Genomic DNA, 19650 nt, shown 5'->3' with positions numbered 1-19650 from the left:
GGCCAACACCAGATGTAGGCTGACCTCCAAACCCATGACACTTGAAATCCCCACCAAAATACCGTACCTTAAAGAAAGGAATTCCCTATAATGAATGAATATTACCAATAGTGCTATTGATACTTTGCATTACAACAATAATAGTTGCCTTGAGCTGATTGCATACATGTTGTTTTAGAGCATACAAAAACAGAAATGTTGATAAAGCTTCGTTTTGACAAAATTCATTCATTTGGGACAGATAATCCAAAATATTCTTTGAGAAAATCTTCTAAGGATTTGACCGTCAGCAAGGTCCCTGGTACCTGGTACATGTATTTACGACCCGTGAAGATCCGGGGTAGAATAGATCTTCAGCAACCCTTGCCTGCTGTAAAAGGCGACTATGCTTGTTGTAAGAGGCGACAAACAGGATCGGGTGGTCAGGCACGCTGACTTGGTTGATGCATGTCATCGTATCCAAATTGGTGGATCGTTCCTCATGATGTCAGTTACTGGATTATCTGGTTCAGACTCATTTATTTACAGACCGCCGTCATATAGCTGGAATATTGCTCAGTGCGGCGTTAAAAAACAACCAACAAACAAACAAATTCTAAGGATTCACTTACATTAGCATTGCACAGGATACGTGGATGAGGAATTCAAAGCGACTGGCATCAGCAAATAGAGAGTCCCATATCCGTAACACATCTGAAAGAAAGTTCTTGATAAGACACGATCATGTTGCACAAAACCTGGCTGTTGCAGCAATGTTCAAGCACTAATTCATACACAAGGGGTGTCATGTGTGTTTACCTCATGTATTGATACTTATTGTGATACTTGAGTCATGTTACACTGTGCGTTCCAGGAAGTGAGATTCTCACAAGACTGCCCAAAGAACTGGTTCACAATCATCCTTAAGAGTGAGATTCTCACAAAACTGCCCACAGAATTGGTTCACAACCAAACTAGGGAGTGAGATTCTCACAAAACTCTCCAAAGAACTGCTTCACAACCAATCAGGGAGTAAGTTTCTCGCAAGACTACCCAAAGAACTGGTTCACAACCAATCAGGGAGTAAGACACTCACACGACTGCCCAAAGAACTGGTTCACAACCAATCAGGGAGTAAGACACTCACACGACTGCCCAAAGAACTGGTTCACAACCAATCAGGGAGTAAGACACTCACACGACTGCCCCAAGAACTGGTTACCAACCAATCAGGGAGTAAGACACTCACACAACTGCCCAAAGAACTGGTTCACAACCAATCAGGGAGTAAGACACTCACACGACTGCCCAAAGAACTGGTTCACAACCAATCAGGGAGTAAGACACTCACACGACTGCCCAAAGAACTGGTTCACAACCAATCAGGGAGTAAGACACTCACACGACTGCCCAAAGAACTGGTTCACAACCAATCAGGGAGTAAGACACTCACACAACTGCCCCAAGAACTGGTTCATAACCAATCAGGGAGTAAGACACTCACACGACTGCCCAAAGAACTGGTTCACAACCAATCAGGGAGTAAGACACTCACACGACTGCCCAAAGAACTGGTTCACAACCAATCAGGGTGTAAAACACTCACATGACTGCCCCCAGAACTGGTTCACAACCAATCAGGGTGTAAGACACTCACACGACTGCCCCCAGAACTGGTTCACAACCAATCAGAGAGTAAGACACTCACACGCCTGCCCCAAGAACTGGTTCACAACCGATCAGAGAGTAAGACACTCACACGACTGCCCAAAGAACTGGTTCACAACCAATCAGGGAGGAAGACACTCACATGACTGCCCAAAGAACTGGTTCATAACCAATCAGGGAGTAAGACACTCACACGACTGCCCCCAGAACTGGTTCATAACCAATCAGGGAGTAAGACACTCACACGACTGCCCAAAGAACTGGTTCACAACCAATCAGGGAGGAAGACACTCACATGACTGCCCAAAGAACTGGTTCATAACCAATCAGGGAGTAAGACACTCACACGACTGCCCCCAGAACTGGTTCATAACCAATCAGGGAGTAAGACACTCACACGACTGCCCAAAGAACTGGTTCACAACCAATCAGGGAGTAAGACACTCACACGACTGCCCCCAGAACTGGTTCATAACCTTCTAAGGAATGAGATTCTCAACAAAACTACCTAAAGAACTGGTTCACAGCTATTTCAGGAAGTGAGATTATGTCAAAGCACCTACATGAGAAATTGTTCACAACCTTGAAGTGAGTGAGTGAGTATGGTTTTATGCCGTTTTTAGCAATATTCCAGCAATATCACGGCGGGGGACACCAGAAATGGGCTTCACACATTGTACCCATGAAATTGAACCGTGATGTGCGAATGCTTTAACCACAAGGCTACCTGACCGACCGCCCGGCAACCTTGTAAGTTTTTAGGTTCAAATACAGAGAGTTATGGTGGAATGACTTCCTGACAAAACGTTCACTATCGGCCTGGCCCTGACATCAGGGTGGATCTCCCAAGGAACTCTACCGCCCGGCAACCTTGAAAGTTTCTAGGTACAAATACAGACAGTAATGGTGGAATGACTTCCTGACAAAACGTTCACTATCGGCCTGGCAGGGAGACATCAGGGTAGATCTCCCAAGGAACTCTACCGCCCGGCAACCTTGAAAGTTTCTAGGTACAAATACAGACAGTAATGGTGGAATGACTTCCTGACAAAACGTTCACTATCGGCCTGGCAGGGAGACATCAGGGTAGATCTCCCAAGGAACTCTACCGCCCGGCAACCTTGAAAGTTTCTAGGTACAAATACAGACAGTAATGGTGGAATGACTTCCTGACAAAACGTTCACTATCGGCCTGGCAGGGAGACATCAGGGTGGATCTCCCAAGGAACTCTACCGCCCGGCAACCTTGAAAGTTTCTAGGTACAAATACAGACAGTAATGGTGGAATGACTTCCTGACAAAACGTTCACTATCAGCCTGGCAGGGAGACATCAGGGTAGATCTCCCAAGGAACTCTACCGCCCGGCAACCTTGAAAGTTTCTAGGTACAAATACAGACAGTAATGGTGGAATGACTTCCTGACAAAACGTTCACTATCGGCCTGGCAGGGAGACATCAGGGTGGATCTCCCAAGGAACTCTACCGCCCGGCAACCTTGAAAGTTTCTAGGTACAAATACAGACAGTAATGGTGGAATGACTTCCTGACAAAACGTTCACTATCGGCCTGGCAGGGAGACATCAGGGTGGATCTCCCAAGGAACTCTACCGCCCGGCAACCTTGAAAGTTTCTAGGTACAAATACAGACAGTAATGGTGGAATGACTTCCTGACAAAACGTTCACTATCGGCCTGGCCCTGACATCAGGGTGGATCTCCCAAGGAACTCTACCGCCCGGCAACCTTGAAAGTTTCTAGGTACAAATACAGACAGTAATGGTGGAATGACTTCCTGACAAAACGTTCACTATCGGCCTGGCAGGGAGACATCAGGGTGGATCTCCCAAGGAACTCTACCGCCCGGCAACCTTGAAAGTTTCTAGGTACAAATACAGACAGTAATGGTGGAATGACTTCCTGACAAAACGTTCACTATCAGCCTGGCCCTGACATCAGGGTGGATCTCCCAAGGAACTCTACCGCCCGGCAACCTTGAAAGTTTCTAGGTACAAATACAGACAGTAATGGTGGAATGACTTCCTGACAAAACGTTCACTATCGGCCTGGCCCTGACATCAGGGTGGATCTCCCAAGGAACTCTACCGCCCGGCAACCTTGAAAGTTTCTAGGTACAAATACAGACAGTAATGGTGGAATGACTTCCTGACAAAACGTTCACTATCGGCCTGGCCCTGACATCAGGGTGGATCTCCCAAGGAACTCTGCCGCCCGGCAACCTTGAAAGTTTCTAGGTACAAATACAGACAGTAATGGTGGAATGACTTCCTGACAAAACGTTCACTATCGGCCTTGCCCTGACATCAGGGTGGATCTCCCAAGGAACTCTACCCACCTGGAAGGGGGAACTCCTGAGACAGCAGTAGGGTGAGCCAGCGGAAGGCGTAGTACTGGGGTTTAAGATCTTGTTCCTTCAGCAGGTGCCACAAAGCAGGGTCCTTGACCTGCAGGTAGTCGTACAGCTTTGTCATCAAGTTTCCTGTACACACAAACAAAAAATTAGAGTTATAGAGTTCTATTGTTCACCTGAAAACTACAAGAATAATTGCAGCATATGAACATAAAGTAGGGGTTCAGATGGGCCCATATTCTCAAACTAGGACTGATCGTACTAAATAGGGTGATAAACATTCTCTTCAAAATTGATAATGATACAACAAATGTCCTACAAGTGTTTGTTTGTGAAGTTCAAAGACCTAAGCTGTGCCACACATCAAGAAATACATAAATATTTATCCATAACATGTTGTCAGGCATACATCATACTTAATGCATATCAAATATTTCAAATAAATTTCATCAAAAGAGCTCACTGATTTTTTCATTATGGCTGCCAGTTACTGTAACTATCAGAGACATCCTAGCTGAGACCATCATGTAAAGTTACAACATCATAGGCCCTGGGGTTGTAGGGGAGATGCTTACACTTGATGTCTGGATGGAGGGCTGAACAGACGGACATTGTTCATTCATAACAATATTCATGTAGTACACATTGGAGTCATTTGAGTGGCTAGTATTATCTGCCATCTTTCAGAGATTATATAGTTTGGGTTTATGTGTTTAGATACACGCATGAAACGATCTGGTGTATACACTGAAATTGACTGAAGTTTTATTTTTATTCAAACATATAAAAGTCAGAAGGAATGGGCGTAGTTGTCAGAAAAAACTGCGAACATCAGTAACTTGTAGTTTAAACATAGAGTTCCAGATAATGTTTGTCTTTAAACAATATATCACGTGACTAACCACAGGTCCGGGTAGTCCTGTGGGTACACGGGTCCTGCTTATTACCCACCGAACCCGGGTACCCGAGTTACCCGTCCCACCCCTAGTGCTGGAGTATGGAAGTTAAGATTGCCTGAGGGATAAGATTGTCGTTAGCCTATGTTGAAGTTATGGAGTAAGATTAGATCTTAGAGCAAAGATTGTTTCATGAAAAAATGCCCTGAACCCACATGCACAAAGCGATCTTAGCGCTAAGATGATCGTAACTCCCATACTTTAACATAGGCTTACAATAGTCTTAGCGCTAAGATCGCTTTGTGCAAGTGGGCCCTGGTCCCAAATTGACAAAGTGATCTTTGCTCCAAGATGAACGTAAGTTGGAGTTACGACCATCTTCGCACTCAGATCTGTTTGTGAAATGGAGCCCACAAACACAGCATTAGTGATTACCTATCCCACACTGAGAGTCATCCAGTGTCTTAATGAAGTTGTCCCGAATCTCAGCCATCAGATTTGTGAAACAAAAGAAGGAGTCCGCCTCAGCATATTCTGAAACAAACAGATAAGAATAACCAATTAAAAACTGTGCGACCTAGAGTTTCAGAGGGTCATTTCCGGGAGTCCTGCCTCTCTGGGTGGGAACTACTGCTCCTGTTGAGTTCCTGTTTATATTTCAATGCCCATCTTCCCGAGGCAAGTGAGTTAACGGACTATAAAAGTCCAGTTTCCACCCTTGCCGAACTAGGCTGGTATTATGGAGTTACATTTTGGCTGGACTAACGAGTTTATGCATAGTCCAATCAAAATCGCGCACCGAAATCGAAATCCGGTTCGTAGAGTGTCATGCAGATTTCGGTCGACTGCAGGATTTGCAAAGCATGTGCACCGCTAACTCATTGTCAACAGATATTTTCTAAATCTTTTCATGTTTTAAATCAAGGTGCTCACGTGATTTGATGCACTTCGCGATGTAAGACTTGATTATCGATCAGATCGTCTTGACTGGGCGCCACCGTTTTGTTTGAAACAAATGCAAGTGATACGAGAGGTTGAATCTGATTGGTCAATAGGAGAGGCATAGAAAGGACATAACTCGTAATAGCCACTCGTGGCGCTACGATCGAGCCCAGGAATTCCAGCCTAGTTCGGCAAGGGTGGAAACTGGACTTTCAAAGTCAGTTAACTCTCTTGCCTCGGGAAGATGTTCAATGCCATGATGGAATTGTATTTTGAAAGTGAGTTCACTTTATGTGGGAGGAAATCGGAACAGAGGTGCTAGACATTTGCCTCTTGGTGACAGCCATGAGCAGGGATATCATGCTGACCATAAAGGAAAGGAAAGGATCATATCAGGGGCGAATATGGGATTGAAACTTCCGATAGCAAAGAGTCAAAACTAGGCACGATAAATTGCGGCGCCATTGACAAATTGGGCACCCATGCCTGAGGATCAATATCACTGGTTGATAATAAGAGTGAGTGAGAGAGTATGGTTTTACGCCGCTTTTAGCAATATTCCAGCAATATCATGGCTGGGGACACCAGAAATGGGCTTCACACATTGTACCCATGTAGGGAATAGAATCTGGGCCTTCAGAGTGACGAGCAAACGCCTTAACCACTAACCTACCCCACCTACCCCACCGCCCCCTTGATAATAACAACAACATCCAATGCCATCAAGGTAAAATGACACACAATCAAGTCCCTGGACCACAAGATCCATTTAGTTGCCTCATAGGTTGATGGAGACCGATTCCAACCCCACATCCCACACATCAAACACGGCCATGGCAAACTGGGGTTGAGGGATGTAAATAGTCATGGAAAATTCAAGCAACTGGGGCCATTAGGACATCTATGCCAGAGGACCAACATCTCCTTAACTTTCCATAAATATCTCTCGGACATCTGCTTGTACTCACCTCGACAATCAACATCAGGATCAGAAGCAAACGTGTAGTAGATTGGCCCAAGTATTTCATTCATGCCCTGCAAATAAATGTTAAACATTGTGAGCATGGAAAGGGGAGGTAATTCCTCCGACCAGTCTAAGTAGTGAGGGTTTAACACCACTTTATGTAGTATGCAACAATGTGTTATAAGAAATAAAAACTAGAATTAGCTACACTCTTACGACAAATACAAACAATCTCTTAACACAGTCACTGAAAACATTTAACATTTATAAATACAGAGTCACCTGTACAAACTTGTGTGTCAGGTGAGGAATAACACAGACAGAGCTAGTACCTGCACATATTTCAGTCCGGGGTTTAGTTTTGCATATATGAAGAGGATCCTCTCCACCACCTCCCAGTGCGCCTCCTGGCCCTCCGGCAGTGCCGCATACTCCTCGCTCGCCTTCCTCCGACTCGACATCATCTGCACATACACACGGCAGAGCTCACCTAAATTCTCATTACAAACTACATCCATCATCTCAACAAGGGTAAATGTAAAGTGGATTCATTGTTCAACTAATGGCCTCACTTATACAACTCATGATAGCAGTAAATCATACACCCATGTTCAGCTGACAAGACCAGTGAGTGATGGAGTATGGTTTTATGCCGCTTTTAGCAATATTCCAGCAATATCACGGTGGGGACACCAGAGATGGGCTTCACACATTGTACCCATGTCAGGAATCAAACCCGGGTCTTCAGCGTGATGTGCGAACGCACCCAAACCCCCGCTGACAGACCAAGGATCATAATCAAGGTGAATGGCAGTCACAGCTAATCATAAATGCTTTCATAAGCAGGGTAAGTCAATCTCATTTTCATGTACAAATTTTAAAAAACAAACTGGAATGGGTTATTTTTAATGTGGCCCCGAGGATTAGGTTGAATTATGGAACTTATATTTTTAAGTAAATTTCACTGTTGATGTCCAATTTGTAATGTTTATGAATTTCTTTGAAATTCAAGTTGAAGGCTAAATGATATGAAACCTTATACCATTGCTTTGGTAGGTTGGAAATCTTCATAATGACTCTGCACATGTAACATGCAACACAGACCACTGGCCATCATACATCTCACAACCTTAGCAGTCACTATGTCCTTGTCATGAACTCTGCACACTGGCCACCATTACCTCTCAGAGCCTTCGAGGTCACTACGTCCTTGTCATGCACTTTGCACACTGGCCACCATACTTCTCAGAACCTTAGAGGTCACTACATCCTTGACATGAACTCTGCACACTGGCCACCATACCTCTCACAACCTTAGAGGTCACTACGTCCTTGACATGAACTCTGCACACTGGCCACCATACCTCTTAGAACCTTAGCGGTCACTACGTTCTTGACATACCGTAAACTCTGCACACTGGCCACCATACCTCTCACATTCTTAGAGGTCACTACGTCCTTGACATAAACTCTGCACACTGGCCACCATATCCCTCACAACCTTAGAGGTCACTACGTCCTTGACATGAACTCTGCACACTGGCCACCATACCCCTCCTAACCCTAGATGTTACTATGTCCTTGATATGAACGTGGCACACTTACGTTTGTGATGCCAAGCCTGTTCCTGGAGACAGTTTCGGAGTGCAGCACACACTGTTCAACTCTCTTACGCAGTGTCTCGATGTTAGAGTCACAGTTAACAATGCCCTCGTGGGGGTACTCCGTCGCTCGCTGGAAGAAGAACAAATCCGGGCACAGGCGTCTGAAAACAAAACCACCAATCAGTCACAACATGTCAAGGTATACATACACACGTATGTGCAGTTTTCTGGCAAGCGACAGGACAAGCGTGGACAGGGACCCCTTCAACATAAATACATGGGGTCATTTTCAAAACTCATGGGGCAACACTCTGAGAGATCATATAAAACTTAAAAACACCATATGCAGGTTATTGATGCAGAATCCCCGTCCACACGTAACATTAACCATACACGGAATGTTTCACACGGCATCTTTCTCCGATGTAACATACCTCAGCAACCATGTCCCATGTCATATATTTAGTCTCATTGCAAGAAGTTCCGATGCGAAATTCACACCAATACTCATCACATTTTCGCTAATAAAACTTGTGGTTGGCATTTCTGCAATACCGGGGTGTCAATTGAAGCAGAAACGTCTTTGCCATTATCAGAATCACTATTGTCCCAAACTGTGTAAGCTCAATTCAGGTTAGAACATTTAGGACTTTCAGCCAATGAAAGGCATTGATAATAAATTGAGACACATAACATTCAAAAACTGAAATATTTTTGAGTCAGTGACTCCCATAAATATATGAAATATACCCACTTACATGAATGTGCCTAATGTCCCACTGAGTGTAAATATGATGTGCCCATCAATGGATTATTGCGTGAATCCCGCGAGCAGCTACCTCGCCAGAACACTGTTTTGTGTCCACATGTTTATTTACCTCATAAAACATTCTTGCATAAAGTGTTAGCATTGGCCACTGTCTAGTGAACTAATGCTCAAGAATAAGATCAGAATTAACTAAAAGGTGGCTTGGCTGTGTTAGTTTGGAGGCGGTTCTGATTATATAGGAAATTAAAATCTGGTCCAAAATTGGCAACACAAACAACTCTAAAGTCCTGGGCCCACTTGCACAAAGCCATCTTAGCACTAAGATTATCATAAGCCTATGTTAAAGTATGGGAGTTACGATCATCTTAGCACTAAGATAGCTTTGTGTAAGTGGGTCCTGCCTTATTGTAGACCGTGTCGTACCTGCAGTCCTTGTCAATCTGCACCAGCATGTCGTTGTCCTTGAAGATGGCCTGCCAGGAACTGTCAGGGTTCGGGTTGAGAGGCTGATTAAACAAAAGCAGGGCTGACATTCTGGTTACAACTTTCAACGTGATTTCCTTTACTCTGGAAGCAGTCCTTGTTTTCAAAAAGATTTTATATTTAAAAACATAAAAAATCTAAGATTTTGAAAATTTTACATTAATTTGTGTACTTATATGCTTATTTCACACTATGCCTTTCTCCTTCTTCTTTTAATCTTGGTGTGGAAACGCCCTTGACAAGCTAGAACAAAGTTTCCAGCTTCAAAACACATTTCACCTGAACACATCACTGCATCATTTGAAGCTGGAAACTTCGCTCTGGCATGTCCAGGACTTCTTTCAAAGGTTCCACAACAAGATTGAAAGAAGGATAAATGCAGCGTTAGAAATTGGCACCAGTCCTGTAGTCCTTGCCGTACTGCCCAATAGTTAAGGTATCATAAGGACTACTAGAAATGTGCTACTTTTAAGGGTTTTACTATATGTGATCATCATAAGGTCTAGTGGACTGAAACTGTTAGTTTCTACCACTGGAAATGCATAGTGTGAAATAGAATAAGGTTAAATTTACTCTTTTTCCACATTCCTGGTGTTATAAATGCATAAAAAACTCTGGAAACAAGATTATTTTATTTAAAACTTTTCGAATTTTCATTTTCTTAAAGGTTATGTGAGACATTATAGTTATAAGATAATAGTTTTTTTGTTTCGTTCTACAAGAATGATCAAAAATGAGTTTTCAGAAAGGTTCAGATTCATAGAAACTGTTGTTTCTGACAATGTTAAAATATGCACTATTAACCTCTTGGCTTAATATCTCAAAGAGGTTAAAAACAAAACGTGTGTTTCAGGTAACATTGGCGTATCAGATATGGGATGGTGGGTAGGTAGGTAAATTATGTTACTTATGTAATGAATCTTCTTGGACAACTAACATCACCATGTGAGGTGAAATGGGGTTTAACATTGCATTCAAGACTATTGCACTTATATAGCGACATGCTTGTACATGTGTGTATTGGTTCCCAACCCCCTATTACCGGACCCTACCCTGTAGGTCTCAAGAGTTGGGAACACAATATCTAATTGGGAATAGTTTAACTGTAGCCCTGGCAAAAACTGTTTAGATACATGTATGAAACCATAGACCATATAATAGATATATGGTCTCTTATGAAATGATCGAATCATGCGTAGCCGTGACTGAAGCTTTATCTTTACTCAAACATATACAAGTCAAAAGGAATGTGTGCATCATCATAAAGAAATGCAAACATTAGCGACTTGTATCATAACCACTGAGCTCTAGTGAGATTTTGTCATTAAACAATATGCCGATTGACTAAAGACGGGTCCGGGTAGTCCGGGTAGTACTGTGGGTACCCAGGTCCTACCCGACCCGAGTACCCGAGTTACCCGTCCCAGCCCTAGTGTATATGTACTCGTCCGGACTAATGACGGTTTAATAGTGCTATCCCACTGAGATACCATGTTGCAGTGGAACATGGATACCCCACTCAGACACAGTATACTGACTCCGAGCCGACCAGTCCTTGTTTTATCCAAATGAATGCCGAGCACTAGACAGGGTAACAAGTACCATTGTTTAACATCTTTGGGTATGACACAGCTGGGGATCAAACCTCTGACTTTCTGCTCTCTAGGCAGACTCCTCTATCCACTATACCACAGAGGTGGTCTAACAGCTGTTTGGATAAAATGAACACAAAGTTTCTGTATAACACCAAACTCACATGGTCCTCATGAACTCCAGCGTTGGCCTTCACGCCCGGGTCAATGATCATCTCCTGCACAAACTGCCTGTACAGGGCTCTGTAACAGAACAACACAGTCAGTCCAACCAAGACATGCCAAACAATTCTTAAATTACTAAAAAACTCCGGAAATAAGAATTTTGACAAAATAAAAAAAATTTAATAACAGCAAATTTTAGTCATATATATATATATTTTATTTTTTTAAAAAGGTTTTCCTGCCATAGCATTGCATTAACTGGAAGATCTTCAGGAAAACATATTTTGAACATCAGATGAATTTCAATAACAAGTTTTTACCTTATAGTAATACACTGTAATAAGTAATGTTTGTTTGTTTGTTTGATGTTTAACACCGCACTCAGCAATATTCCAGCTATATGACGGCGGTCTGTAAATAATCCAGTCTGGACCAGATAATCCAGTGATTGATATCATGAGCATCAATCTACACAATTGGGATACGATGACGTGCGTCAACCAAGTCAGCGAGCCTGACCACACCATTCCGTTAGTCGCCTCTCACGACAAGCAAGGGTTGCTGAAGACCTATTCTAACCCGGAATCTTCACGGGAGAAATAAGTAATGAATAAGTGCTGTGTATCAAACATGTCCATGTTTACAGGGCTCAAATTACTGTTTGAGCTATTGAGTATTAGTTACGTTATCATTTATATCAGGTATTGATAGTTTTTCCCTGTACCACGATACGATGGCGTTCTCTCCCTTGTCAAACAGTGTGAATCAATTTTACTAGCAATGTAAATGTAAATAAAGAACTTTCATCCTATATTTCTCCACCCTTGGGTCTAGTCTAATGGGTATTTTTAAACTGGTGAGTTGACTTTTCTTAAAAATAATTCCATGCTGTTTTGGTTCTTTTTCAACCCCCAGTCGCATACAGACCGGGACAGGGACAGGGACATATATCTCTCAGTTACAATATGCAAGGCACAGCATGCATTAGGCCACACGTTTTTTATTTTTTGTTTCACAGGCCCCCCTACCCCTACTGAAAAGCAGCGGGTCCAAGAAATAACTAAACATAAAAACATTTATTTTAATTATGTCTCCTGCGACTTATATAGACCGTCTCATACAATAACAAATGTTAGAAATAACTTGTATGTCTACATCACTATCAGTCAATGAATGAATGAATGAATGAATGAATGAATGAATGAATACATGACATGAATATATGACATGAATACATGACATGATATGACATGACATAGCTATTTATTTCTATCTTTATTTTGACTGACCCTGTGTGGAAAAGCAGGAATAAATCTTTGTAACATAAAATCAAAAACGTGTGACCTTATACACTGCTTTAGAGTTGTATAGAGACGGGAAAATGTAATTCCTGCTTTAGATCAGTAAACAAAGATATGGTAAATAAACATTTGTATTAGATATCTATATATAGATATTTGTCTTTTCTTGACAAATAATATGGATATATGAATATCATCGAGTGGCTTGCAATTTGTTGATATTTTCATGGGTTGCACAGCATAAGTGAAACTGTCAACTTTGCAGGTCACAAGATGAGATAAACATGTCTGAAAATACGAGACAAATGTTCAATTAATTATGTAGCTGCTTGCAATGTTTTCATTATCTTATTCTGAAAACCATAGCATCATTGTGTTAGACTGCTCTGTATTGCTTGACAACAGTATAAGGACCTATACAGAAACGTCACTAGTACAGTGTAACAAAGAAGTTGTTATCCATAAATGTTTTGTCCACTTTGTCATCCGTCAACTTCTAAGTAATGCCTATCAAACAATTCAACATTACCTTTGTTTCTTCAAGAAATCTGGCCAGCCTCCTTTCTTCAGGGGCAGATAATTCAGGAGAATCTGTGAATGCAGCAACACATCTGAGTGAGTGAGTGAGTGAGTGAGTGAGGGAGTGGGTGGGTGGGTGGGTGGGTGGGTGGGTGGATGTGTGTGGTGAGAGTGAGTGAGTGAGTGAGTGAGTGAGTGAGTGAGTGAGTGGTTTTATCACACCTGGGGTTTACCTTAATTTACAAAGTTGGGGGTCCGTGGGGAACAAAATTTAGGGTTCATGCAGGCAATATGATTGTCCTGTAAAGTTATGAAATGTTGTAGTATGCTGTATATTTGGATAATTACTTTAGAGCCTGGAATGAATAATGATCATGTGGACAGTGGTCATGACTGATAGATGAAATGACAGACACCCATAACCCCTCTTGATGCACTGTATGTACAATGCATGTTGTTGTGCATCCCCGGGGAGGCAGAATAGTCTTTTTCTGCATCCAATCGCAACATTTGTGCATACTGAATGCACGTTTGTGCGTCGCATAAAACCCTGTTTACCAATATTCCAACAATATTACGACGGTGCTACAAGGGGGAGACTGGTTCTACAAGGGGGAGACTGGTGCTACAAGGGGGGAGACTGGTGCTACAAGGGGGGAGACTGGTGCTACAAGGGGGAGACTGGTGCTACAAGAGGGAGACTGGTGCTACAAGGGGGGAGACTGGTGCTACAAGAGGGAGACTGGTGCTACAAGGGGGGAGACTGGTGCTACAAGGGGGAGACTGGTGCTACAAGGGGGGAGACTGGTGCTACAAGGGGTAGACTGGTGCTACAAGGGGGAGACTGGTGCTACAAGGGGGGAGACTGGTGCTACAAGGGGGAGACTGGTGCTACAAGGGGGGAGACTGGTGCAGAGACTGGTGCAACAAGGGGGAGACTGGTGCTACAAGGGGGGAGACTGGTGCTACAAGGGGGAGACTAGTACTACAAGGAAGAGACTGGTGCTACAAGGGGGGAGAGTAGTGCTACAAGGGGGAAACTGGTTCTACAAGGGGGAGACAGGTGCTACAAGGGGGAAACTGGTGCTACAAGGGGGAGACAGGTGCTACAAGGGGGAAACTGGTGCTACGAGGGGGAGACTGGTTCTACAAGGGGGGAGACTGGTGCTACAAGAGGGGAGACTGGTGCTACAAGGGGGAGACTGGTGCTACAAGGGGGAAACTGGTGCTACAAGGGGGAGACAGGTGCTACGAGGGGGAGACTGGTTCTACAAGGGGGGAGACTGGTGCTACAAGAGGGGAGACTGGTGCTACAAGGGGGAGACTGGTGCTACAAGGGGGAGACTGGTGCTACAAGGGGGGGAGACTGGTGCTACAAGGGGGAAACTGGTGCTACAAGGGGGGAGACTGGTGCTACAAGAGGGAGAGTGGTGCTACAAGGGGGGAGACTGGTGCTACAAGGGGGAGACTGGTGCAACAAGGGGGAGACTGGTGCTACAAGGGGGAGACTGGTGCTACGAGGGGGAGACTGGTGCTACAAGGGGGAGACTGGTGCTACAAGGGGGGAGACTGGTGCTACAAGGGGGAGACATAGAGGGGGTCTTTCCTTACTACACTGGTTTGTGAACATGGTGGTGATGGTGGAATGGGCTTCAACTTCGCGTCCAAAATTATTGCACTTATATAGCGATGTGCATGCACGTGTGTGTGTGTGGCTGCTTGTACTTGTCCGGACAGATGCTGATTTTATAGTGCTAGCCCACTGAGATACCATGCCGCAGTTTAACATGAATAAGCCACTCAGACACGGTATACTGACTCCGTGCTGACCAGTCCTTGTTTTAGCCCCTTAATGCCGAGTGCCAGACAGAGTAACAAAAAAATCCATCTTTTAACATCTTTGGGCATGATGCGGCCAGGGATCAAACCCCGGAAATTTTGCTCTCCTGGCGGATGCTCTACCACTAGACCACGGAGGCGGTCTTGTGTACATGGAATATTAAACTGTGGTAGAACAGGTCTGAACTACACTTTGTTAGTCAATCACTGGATTGTCTGGTCCAGACTCGATTATTTACTGATTGTCGTCATATAGCTTGAATATTGCTGTGTGCGGCATTAAACAACAAACAAACAAACATTTTCAAGACTTTTATAGTTGGGTTATTAGTCTGTCAATATATTATTAAATCCAGCATTTATCTTATTTATTTGTCTATAATACGCACTCGTGTGTTATATGTACCCTCAATTACAGGCAATTCTGGAAAAATATATCTGTCGTGTATAATATGCACAGACTTTTCTTTGTATCATTTCTGGTGGTAAGCATAAATTCTTTCACCAAAATTATATTCTAATAAGAGCCCCAAATTTCTAAATTTGAGTGCGCCCTGGGCGCAATGAAGCTTAAATTACGCCACCTCTGAGCTAATGAAGGAAGAACGGTCTGGAGTGAATACATACCTTCCAGCATACTGAGCGAATTCCACTTCCAGACTCATAAGGGCAACCTGCAGAAGATGAGTGAGTGAGTGAGTTGGGTTTAACGCCGCTTATTCCAGTTATATCACGGCGTGTCAGCTTAATGTGGGAGGAAAGCCCGAAGTGATGCAGGTCTCAGACGTTTACCACTTCGGTGAAACCCACGAGCACGGGTATGGTGCTGACAAACCTAGAAATATAATTGGGGCGAACCGGGATTCGAACCCACAATCATAGGTTTCTGGCGTGCCCAAGGGACGCAACTCTGCACAGCGAATCGCGGCGCCTTAGACGACTGGGCCACCCGTGCCCCCTGCAGAAGATGAAAAGGACAACAATGTATCCATAGGATTTGGATAATCAAATTAATTGAAAACCACACAGTGCATATGTTCTAATGAGTTCACTAGCCTTGTACATTTATGACGTAATGCAGACACTATGGCTGACATAAGAGACATCAACTCACTTAAACTACAGACAGATGCTGGAAATAAACTGTAGCGTTATCGCCAATTATGGTAAAACCCAGTCAATATCTGGGTTAGCTCCCCTTCGCTAATGTTTGCGTATTATCTCATCAAGTGACGTCATGAATTACTGTGTACTTGAATGGACGCCATGCTGGCTGTAACATGTACTCCTGTCAATAAAACGCATTCAAAGAACCACAGGATTAGTGTTGACATAACCCAAGTTGACCAAACTTGTTCCCAGAGCCATAAGATTGGTCTGTCACAGCTACAGAATCAACTCTTGCATACCTGCAGAGGAATGAGTGAGTGAGTTTGGTTTTACGCCGCTTTTAGCAATATTCCAGCAATATCACGGCGGGAGACACCAGAAATGGGCTTCACACATTTTACCATGTTAGGAATCGAACCCGGGTTTTCGGCGTGACGAGCAAACGCTTAAAACCACTAGGCTACCCAACCACCCCTCTGAAGAGACATGGTGGATCATTAGGGGAGTGGGACAATGCTGGGCCATCCTACCCTTACCCTAACCCTAACACAACGCACCCTATGCTAACCTAACCCTAACACAACGCACCATATGCTAACCTAACCCTAACACAACGCACCCTATGCTAACCTAACCCTAACACAACGCACCCTATGCTAACCTAACCCTAACACAACGCACCCTATGCTAAGCTAACCCTAACACAACGCACACTAAGCATCAAAGAACATGCTAGATCAGTAAAGTGTTAGTCTCTGGTGGAGCCCTGTACACAGCAAGAAATCTGTATTATTACCTACGCTGGCAAACATATCAGGGTTCATAAAAATCATGTGTGCCCTAGGTCATATCACGTCACGAGACAACAGTGTATTGTATCTGTCTTCCGGACGGCATTGTTGACGTCATTCGATTCCAATTGTGACGTGAGGTCAGAATGACGTCACATTAGAAACATCGTCATAGCTGAAGACTGTTGACGTCATTCGACAAATTGTGGTTCTACAACTTGCTGTCCTTACAGGAAAACACTAAAATTCCTTCCTGTTTGTAGACATCTTTTTCTGTAATAAATACAACATTATATTCATGTTCATGTCATACTATGTTTACGACACTCCTGTCTAAATTCTGGTATTATACCCGAATTTAGACACTCATGTCGTAAACATAGTATGACATGAACATGAATATAATATCCTCTATGCCTTTCCAAACTTACGTTTGCATAACGTCTACCGCTGCCATATTGTGTAGACTCTACCCAGTGTACCTGTTCATCATATTCTCAGTGTTTCAGACTGCAAGGCAGTCCATGACATTGCCACCTGACAAAACATATGACCCCCATTTCTGACCAATAAGGGTCCTGTGGCCATACATTTCTGAAACCTGGCCCATCAATTTCACTTGAACTGGATCACTTGCAACAGTCACACGAATGTGAAGTTTATAATAGTGCTGACAATGTGATGGATTTTGTAGCACTATAAATTAGGGTAAGGATAATATTATAGACAATACCCTACCCTAGTTTGAAAACTCTTTTGAATATACATGAGGAAATTATATATTCAAATTTCAACACCGAGTTTAAAGATACCTGTCATTAAATGTTTTGAAGTCATGTGATGTAAATAATATCCTACCCGCAAAACACAACTTCCGCAAGTTTTTGAAGTCAATTTCGTCCGATTTTAGTTGTTCTTCAAACTCTCGTAACCTGCAAAATGAATATATTCATGTCATCAAAATGATATTGTTAAATGACAAATGATAGTTTCGTTTCATCAAATGATGACCAAAAGGGGCGGGTCAGCAAACTTGTCTTACCTTGCCTTGTAGGCCATATTTCATGTTTACATGAGGGGCGCGTGCGTGTGAAACGCTTCCGGTTTGGTGGTTATCCCCCCTTAGCATTATTTGCAAACTCCAAACACCACTTTCATTTATACCCGCACATTAATAAAGTTCGCACGATAATAAAACCATTGGTATTTCACCTTTTGTCAAGATACAGCTAGTGTTCATACTAAATAGTTTCGAAGCTGGACAACTATAAATCGATTGATATTTTTCAAATTACCTTTCTGAGAGAAGAGATGATATCTAGATCTCCAACAAAGTTGTAATAGTAGACACTTCTAGGAATCTAAAAGTCTATTCTGTGGTAATCATGCAGTGAGTGGGTTGTGTTCAACGCCGCTTTTAACAGTATTCTAGTTATATCACGGTGTGTCAGCTTAATGTGGGAGAAAAGCCCGAAGTGATGCAGGTCTCAGACGTTTACCACTTTTGTGAAACCCACGAGCACGGGTATGGTGCTGACAAACCTAGAAACATAATCGGGGCGAACCGGGATTCGAATCCACGATCATAGGTTTCTGGCGTGCCCAGGGGAAGCAACTCTGCACAGCGAATTGAACACTCGATCGTCATTTGAACACTTTTGATTATCGTCGGATCATAGGTTTTCGGACATCAAACGTTTTCGGACGGCCATGGTTATCGCGATTACTCGCGTTATAACGAGGGGTGTAGCATCACACAGACATTGTAAATATTCAGATGATGGTTTGTTTTTAAGAGAAAGTTGTCTTATATAAGCGAATGATATGTTTTACAGCTGTTCGTGTGATTAGCGATAAAACTATGAATGTTTCTTAAGCGCCTGAAAACCCATAACACGTACGAGGATATACTATAACAGCGATTCTCAGTGTCTTGCTGATTTCCTAGATTATGCAGATAATATGAGCTAAAAAAATACATGTGTTGGTTTTTAACACAGATGCTCGACCTTTGAGCTTTTATATCCCTGTTTACCTTCACGTAAAGGATATCAAAATTCAATAACGACCGAATTTGTTAATATCGTACGGGAGCCGTGTGGGGAATAGCTATAGTATGCTTGTCGTAAGAGGAGACTAACGGGATCGGATGGTCAGGCTCGCTGACTTGATGCATGTCATCGTATCCCAATTGTGTGGATCTATGCTCATGATGTCAATCACTCTTATGTCTGGTCCAGACTCGATTATTTACAGACTGCCGTAATATAGCTGGAATATTGGTGAGTGCGGCGTTCAACAACAAACAAAACAAAACACAAAAGCACTATGACAAGGTATGCCCGTCTCGAATGAACCTGAATCAATTGCTCACTTGTTAATGGAATTTCAAGAACATGCCCCAGCCCGGACTCGGTTGAAACAAAGAATGGCAGCTAGGTCCACTATTTGTAGTTGATCTCCTAAAACCAAGGGACGCAGTACAAGTCCAAACTAACTCTATATCTGAAAGATGGTCTGCTACTCGAGCGTATATAAACAGAGCAGCCAAAGAAATATGATTAGTTGCTAAAAATCAAAAATCAAATTATATCAATGCGAAAACAGTCATCTCATCAATACAACTGAAAGATTACCAATACTAAACCTCACAATAGATA

General features: G+C 43.1%; 1 protein-coding gene across 2 annotated transcripts in view; it reads right to left on the bottom strand.

Annotated features, from left to right (window-relative positions):
• LOC124145532 (TBC1 domain family member 13-like) overlaps positions 1 to 19650 on the bottom strand; it is a 56720-nt gene that overhangs the window by 8676 nt on the left and 28394 nt on the right. The window contains exons 1-12 of one of the 2 annotated variants that reach the window (XM_048389539.1): positions 18033 to 18088; positions 17849 to 17922; positions 15717 to 15763; positions 13261 to 13322; positions 11430 to 11508; positions 9614 to 9696; positions 8423 to 8582; positions 7150 to 7281; positions 6822 to 6888; positions 5347 to 5445; positions 4001 to 4144; positions 612 to 693 (exon numbers count right to left, since the gene is read on the bottom strand). In XM_048389539.1, coding sequence (XP_048245496.1) covers positions 612 to 693; positions 4001 to 4144; positions 5347 to 5445; positions 6822 to 6888; positions 7150 to 7281; positions 8423 to 8582; positions 9614 to 9696; positions 11430 to 11508; positions 13261 to 13322; positions 15717 to 15763; positions 17849 to 17922; positions 18033 to 18049 — 1046 coding nt within the window. In that variant the 5' untranslated portion in view covers positions 18050 to 18088. Of the gene's footprint in view, positions 1 to 611; positions 694 to 4000; positions 4145 to 5346; positions 5446 to 6821; positions 6889 to 7149; positions 7282 to 8422; positions 8583 to 9613; positions 9697 to 11429; positions 11509 to 13260; positions 13323 to 15716; positions 15764 to 17848; positions 17923 to 18032; positions 18089 to 19650 lie in introns of those variants that run through there. The other variant, XM_048389538.1, reaches the window with a different exon arrangement.

This window comes from Haliotis rufescens, unplaced genomic scaffold (assembly GCF_023055435.1).
Source record: "Haliotis rufescens isolate VD_foot unplaced genomic scaffold, xgHalRufe1.0.p SCAF_8, whole genome shotgun sequence".
NCBI classification, from domain to species: domain Eukaryota; kingdom Metazoa; phylum Mollusca; class Gastropoda; order Lepetellida; family Haliotidae; genus Haliotis; species Haliotis rufescens.
This window is presented reverse-complemented; position numbering and strand designations above follow the sequence as displayed.